We start from the raw sequence: 6,425 nt of genomic DNA, 5'->3' as shown, positions 1-6,425 counted from the left end.
CAATTGCAACTTTAATAAAAAATAAATTGAAAATTGGGCGTGTGTCTTTAGGTTTTGCTTTTTTTTTTGCAAACATGACAAAAAACTTCCACTTATTTAATTGCTATATGATTTCTATGTGATCGTCGCACCTACAATTACAAAAAAATTGAAATCATGGCCTTTGTTTCTTAAAATATATTTGCCATACAAGCAATTTTCCTAAATATTATAATGGATAATAATTTTTTTTAAATCAACAATAAATTAGCATGGAAAATCGAATTTAAAATTTATTGAAAATGTAGACTTCAAATGGATCAAAATAATATTTTAACGGATAAAAAATATTTTATTGACGCATATTCAAATATTGAAAATTTGAAATAACTACAACGGCAATTTTCGACATAAATGATAAAACACATTTATATAATTATAATAATATATAGCTACGACTTGATCAGCATCCTCCCATGTCTTGAAAGCTATGGAAGCTCTGTGGAATTTAGAAGACAAATGGAAGCTCTCAACCCAACAAGCCTTCATTCTCTTAACGTGCACGGCGGTCGCCGTTGTCGGGATCTGCACGGCGGCGTGGGCGAAGAAGAGGAGAGGGGAGAAGAAAGATCACCGACGAGGGACGACAGTGAGGTGGTGGAAATGGGCAGCGGAAAGGCGGAAGGGGAGCGGCGGTGGAGAGACGCCGGTGCGGCTGTTGAGCGGAGAAGGGGAAGGGGAAGAATTGGGAAGCCGGAATTCGACGGCGGCAGTGTGGCAACGGCCGATATTAATGGGGGAAAAGTGTGAGATGCTGAAATACAGTGGGCTTATTCTGTACGACGAACGGGGAAGATTGCTGCAGGATCAAATTGCCGCCATGGAAAATGGTTACAAGGTGCTGCTTCGTAAGTTCTTTCGGATTTTTTTTTAATAACACACAACTTTTATATCGATTTTAACTCTCGTGCTTAAGCTAGTCGACTTTTTTAAAAATCTGTTACATTCTTAATCTTTTAAATAAATATATTATAATAATCTCCATCCATATTAACATAGCATTTATTTTCAAACTTTAATTAATTCAATTTTTATAATAATTATTTTTCTTAAATTCTTATATCATATAATTTAGATCAAACAAAATTAGTTGAAATTCAAATTTTATACACACATATATATTATAATAAAGTATAGATTAATTATTAGGAAAATTCTTATAAATTGAAATAATAGGCCTAAATTGGTACAATTTTGTATTAATTTATCAAACATCCTAGCTAATTTATTCTAGCTTAAAATTGAAATTTACCAAACATTATTTTATTTCATTTCATAGTTGATTTTTTCTAAAATCACAACTATCAACAATTATTCTAAAAGCTACACCAATTCTAAACTAAGCCTAAATAGCGTTTGTAATTTTGATTGTTACAGATATTGTTAAGAAAAAGATTAACACGAACATAACTCAATTAACATAGCCAAAACCAAACTAAGCTTGAATAGCGTTTGTAATTTTGATTGTTACATATATTGTTAAGAAAAAAATTAACACGAACACAATTCAACTAACATAAATTTGTGTTATTAAACTCGAGTTCAAAAGTTTGATTTTCCCACCCTATATGTTGCCAAAAAAAAAAAAAAAAAATCCAATGATACATTCAATATTAAAAACATACGTACTCATAATTTTTTTTTAAAAAATGACATTATTATTATCTTTTTAGGACAAGTTTTTTTTTAATGGAATTTCAACAAAGTTTTTCAATAGTTAAATTGAAATTTTTATAAGGCTTCCAAACAAAGCAATCATGACCTATTATTATTCAGCTGATATAGTTAATTATCATTTGAAAAAAATGATGTAATTAAAACAATGATATACTTTATAACACATTTAAATATTTAAAGAGATAAGCTTTTCTAATCTTTAATTTTGAAAACTTCATTTGAGTATATTCAATAAAAATATGTATTATTATTATTATTATTATTATTATTATTATTATTATTATTTTAAAGTAAATGGGGTTTGAGATTCGAATCAATCATTAATAGATGCTTTATACCTATTTATCAGTTCACTTTGTCAAATCTCCATTTTTTTTAATGAGTATAGCTCTATTCGATATGAATATGTGTATATTTGTAAATTGTTCGTATCAGAACAAAACTCCAACATTTATAGTTATTAACTTTTAAAAATTGAAAATTTATGATATGAGAGATTTGAATCGACCTTAAGAGAAGAAGTATATGTCACATATCGTCTAATTGATATTTCCCCCCCCCTAAACATCACATGTTTGATTAATAACATGTAGGAAGGAGAAGCCATAATAGTAAAGACAAGGTTGAAGGATCTACTCTGATGCTCTTCCTCTTCCATGGGAATCTTCAAAAAAGAAGTGTAAAAATTATACAAAAGGGGTGAGATTTTCCAATGTAATACCCTTTTCTTCTTTTTGGATAGATTCTTCAAATAACCTTTTCTTTCTTTCCTCCTTTTACACATTACGCTTTCACTTTCTTTTGAAGTCTTTGGTGCCTTTAGACAAATATTATGTCTCATAAATGACAAATAGTTGACTCGATCATACAAATTTAACTTGTGAGACAAACATTTATCAAGTAGTTAGACTTGGCTGCGTACTAGAAACTATGAGCCTTCTATTTGGTCAAAACGAGTGAATCGATATAGATGTATAATATAAACGAACCAATAGTTGCTGATCAAGTTCGAAATAAGTAAGAGCTCGTACTTATCGATACATGGCCGAATTTTGCTAGGTTTAAATTCTAGCTCTATCCCAAATCAGTAAACAAACTTGGAAGAAGAACATACCAGGGATGGTTAAACTTTATTATTTTTAGTTTCTTATCTGCTGTAAGATTCTTCAAATCCAAACAGTTTGTGGCAAAATCAGAGAGAGAGAGGGCTACAGCAGAGCCATAACACAAAGCTTTTTAAATCACAAGGCTAAAACAAATTACAACATTCTTCACCCGAGAGTGGGGTTGGATGTCTAACAATACACCATTTAACAGATTGATAGGTCAAAAAACAAGCCAATCAATTAAACTGGAGAAATGAATGAGGGTAATTTTACAACAAAACACACCGTAGCTCGGAAACGGCTTGTTGGCTAACGCTGAACTGCGCACCAATGCTGTGGAAGAACCAATTATCAACCCTCGGAAATCTGTGGTTCCTGCAGTAAACGAAAAAAATGTTCACACCGTGTCTAACACTAGCAGAAATCCAAAAGACTAGATCGTTAAGCTCTGCAGTTAACAAGAACAGATGGAAAGTACATGGAAATTGAAATCTTACCTCATTATCATAATGTAAATACACAATGTACGTATTTACGCATAGGATACGATTAAAGGTTCTCTAGACTCCTCTTTAGCAACTCGACTGTAGTAGCAATACAACACCAATTGGATACTCCCCAACACAGTTCCTATCCCATTTGGGGCCTGAAGTTTGACAATAAAATATATATTCATGTCCAATACTCAATCGAGTAAAAGTTCGATGAACTAAGGAAATGGGTAGGATGATGCTTACATAAACAAATAGGTCATAATTGAACAGTCCATAGAGGAAGAAAGATATGCTCATGAGGAACGTCGAAAGGGAGAGATAAAATGGCATAAACTCCACACTCTTTGTTCGAATCACCAAATTCTGAGACCATGCCAAGGAAAATTGAAGGGATAAGAAAAGTAAGCAAGCCTTCAAAAACATCCAACAATAAAAGATAGAAAAGAAGCTTAACATATCGACTCACTATAATAAACAAGGGAGAAGCGAACATTGATACGAGAGATGCACAACTCAAAATCCCGACAACATTCCGTCGCAATGGGAGGTCAGCTATTTGTAGGCTCCCGGCAACGACTACTATAAAGAGGCCAAAGACTGCAAGCAACAATCCTATCATTTTTATCTGTTACAAACATGAAGGGAAAAGCTCAATAAGTAAGATTTTTCACAAACTCCTATCATTCATAAGGACAATTAGCCGGTAAATATTATAGACAGATAAGGCACCGTTTTGTAACCATTTTGTTTTTTATTGTTGTTTTTGAGAATTAAGTCTATCTCCTCCCCATTTCTTATGATGATTTGCATCTTTCTTAAGTATAATGGTTGAATTCTTAGCCAAATTCCAAATTCCAAAAAAAAGTTTTTAAAGCTATTTTTTTTTAGTTTTTAAAACTTGACTTGGGTTTTTAAACCATTGGTAGAAAATAGATAACAAAGGAAGAAATTTGGAGGTGGAAGCTATAGACTTAATTTTCAAAAACAAAAACAAAAAACCAAATGGTTACCAAACGGGGCCTAAGTAACCACCTTTTTCCCCTTTTCGCCATATGCTATGAAGAGCATGATGTAGACTAACTGAAATACCGCGCCGATCGAATTGACCGTCATGACCATTGTGTTTCTTGGAGAAATGACGGGTGTACCATACCATAGGCAAATAAGGCAGTTTAACAGAGCATATATATATGGCAAACCCGAAAACTGTTCTGTTGTTTTGTTTCTGATAACACGTCGAAATGTATCTCTGCAAATTAATCCCAAAGAAAGCAAACCAAGAAAATGGTGAATATATAGATTCTAACTCCATTACTTCATCCAGAAAGTCCGGTGGAACAGTTAGCTAGCTACAACTTACAAGGGTGACAAGAAAAGTCCAAAAGCAAATATGTGCCCTGCAAATTAATAAAAGTACAATTTTCATCAGGAAAATAAAAGGTAAGTACCTGCTTAATGACCATTTGGTTTTTAGTTTTTGAGAAGTGTGATTATTTTCTCACATCTTCTTTACAATACTTTTCATCTTTGTTAAAGACACATTCGAATTTGTAGCTAAATTCTATTAATAAAAAAAAAAAAAAAAAAGGGTTTCTAAGAACTACTTGGTTTCCACAAACTTGTTAATTCAAACCTTTCTTTAAGAAAGATGAAGACAATAATACATTAGTACTAAAGAAATAGTGAGGAAACCAGCCTAAATCTAAAAACAAAATCATTATCAAATAGGGATAAGTATTAATCTTCTCAAATCCCTTCTCTTGAGTGTTCCTTATAGATACAAACAGTTCATAATATCTTATACTTCTAATTCTTAAATCATCGAATAACCTAAAAGCTTTAGCTCATTGGTGATGGCCAATTAAATATTCTATCATCTAACACTAATAATCAAACTAACTTCATTTTAATCAAAATAAATAAATTGGATACCAAATTGCAGAAATGAATGAAGTGGGATTCATTAGTTTGACTTAAAGAACTAAAATACAGAGGAAGAAAAACAAACAACCGGAGTTGAATGAACTCCAACCCACAAAAAGGAGGAAAATAAAGAAAGAAAGAAAGAAAATCGTCCTCAGATAAGCCAATGGATTAGGTAGACTTGATGCAACAAATTACCATTAATTGATGACAAGTGACATAACACAACACAGGAGCTCCAATTTTGATACATGTTACTGACAATAACGTTCAAAAGTGCATGCCTAAATTGAAGGCAAATTCCATTTCCCCCCGAAGAATTTGCCAACAAATCGAGCTTCTCCAGTCATTAATGGAAGAATTCAAGACAAGAAAAATAGAGAGAGAGAGAGACATACCAGCGACTCCAGCTGCATCCCTGCAAATTGAGAAGATAGAACCAAGAAGAACCATCTAAAATAATTTACAAGATACAAGAAGACTCTTCGTCTCTTCAACAACAAAGCTCCGCCGCCGCCGCTTCCGTAAACAAATGCACCAAAAATCTCCGCCCCACCGAATCACTGGAACCCTTTATGCCTCCAGATCAAATGGTGCGATCAATTTCAAACCCAGAGAGAAACCCCAAAAGCCAAGAGACAATGATGAAGAAGAAGGTTCTTTGGCAAAGACCCAATTCAGAGAGATGAATTAATGGGGAAGAAATGATATTTTACAAGGATTTCGTTAAGCGAACGAATGGGAAATGGGGTTTTTTTTAATATACACAGGATGATGAACATGATCTCTTTATATAAAGAAAAAATGAAATGATAGAACATGATTTTTTTTTTCGGTGTATACTAATTTTACATTTATTTTTTTGGGGGGGACCCTTTATTTCTTTGGTCGACCACACGAGAAGAAACCCAACCAATTTTTGAATATTGTCCCTCGAGATTTAAACGGAAATCAACAGGTTTGAATATTCAGGTTTTAAAAAAAATTACTAATACTTTAATCATGGAACTAAATTTAATAATTGTGTGAGATTGCCTTTTGTTTATTTTATGATAATTTTTTTTTAAGTTAAACCACAATGATCCAATCATTGACCTTGAAAATGATAATTGATACGGACATGAAAATTTAGATGCCAAGTAGAATATTAAATCATATGAATCCATGACCTCTTTATTTTTTATTA

At 32.5% G+C, this 6,425-nt stretch overlaps 2 protein-coding genes across 3 annotated transcripts; one reads left to right on the top strand and one right to left on the bottom strand.

Moving 5' to 3' along the window:
* Positions 1 to 382: 382 nt before the first annotated feature.
* On the top strand, positions 383 to 2,664 carry LOC120087050. Of its 2 annotated transcripts, none has more exons than XM_039043893.1 (2): positions 383 to 887; positions 2,310 to 2,664. In XM_039043893.1, exons 1-2 carry the CDS (start codon positions 470 to 472, stop codon positions 2,417 to 2,419), a joined length of 528 nt encoding a protein of 175 aa, XP_038899821.1. In that variant the 5' UTR covers positions 383 to 469; the 3' UTR covers positions 2,420 to 2,664. The 2 variants fall into 2 exon arrangements, with proteins under 2 accessions (XP_038899821.1, XP_038899822.1); XM_039043894.1 differs by having other exon boundaries at positions 388 to 877.
* Positions 2,665 to 2,913: 249 nt separating this feature from the next.
* LOC120087049 (bidirectional sugar transporter SWEET2) lies at positions 2,914 to 6,063 on the bottom strand. The gene is made up of 7 exons (XM_039043892.1): positions 5,638 to 6,063; positions 4,677 to 4,713; positions 4,349 to 4,565; positions 3,783 to 3,941; positions 3,560 to 3,679; positions 3,320 to 3,468; positions 2,914 to 3,197 (listed from the first exon to the last, which is right to left on the bottom strand). The coding sequence occupies exons 1-6, from the start codon at positions 5,690 to 5,692 to the stop codon at positions 3,355 to 3,357; spliced, it is 702 nt and encodes a 233-aa protein (XP_038899820.1). The 5' UTR covers positions 5,693 to 6,063; the 3' UTR covers positions 2,914 to 3,197; positions 3,320 to 3,354.
* Between the last annotated feature and the right edge of the window lie 362 nt (positions 6,064 to 6,425).

Source organism: Benincasa hispida, chromosome 9, assembly GCF_009727055.1.
Source record: "Benincasa hispida cultivar B227 chromosome 9, ASM972705v1, whole genome shotgun sequence".
NCBI lineage: Eukaryota > Viridiplantae > Streptophyta > Magnoliopsida > Cucurbitales > Cucurbitaceae > Benincasa > Benincasa hispida.
Note: the sequence above shows the minus strand (reverse complement) of the source record. Positions and strands in the feature narration are given on the sequence as shown.

Excerpts from the sequence above, each read along its gene's own strand:
- LOC120087050 (XM_039043893.1), top strand. The coding sequence starts at position 470 with ATGGAAGCTCTGTGGAATTTAGAAGACAAATGGAAGCTCTCAACCCAA. Across the intron at positions 888-2,309 it reads TGGTTACAAGGTGCTGCTTC|GAAGGAGAAGCCATAATAGT; the intron begins GTAAGTTCTTTC and ends AATAACATGTAG.
- LOC120087049 (XM_039043892.1), bottom strand. The coding sequence starts at position 5,692 with ATGGTTCTTCTTGGTTCTATCTTCTCAATTTGCAGGGATGCAGCTGGA. Across the intron at positions 4,714-5,637 it reads GGATGCAGCTGGAGTCGCTG|GGCACATATTTGCTTTTGGA; the intron begins GTATGTCTCTCT and ends ATTAATTTGCAG. Across the intron at positions 3,680-3,782 it reads CTTCTCCCTTGTTTATTATA|AATTTGGTGATTCGAACAAA; the intron begins GTGAGTCGATAT and ends GCATGGTCTCAG.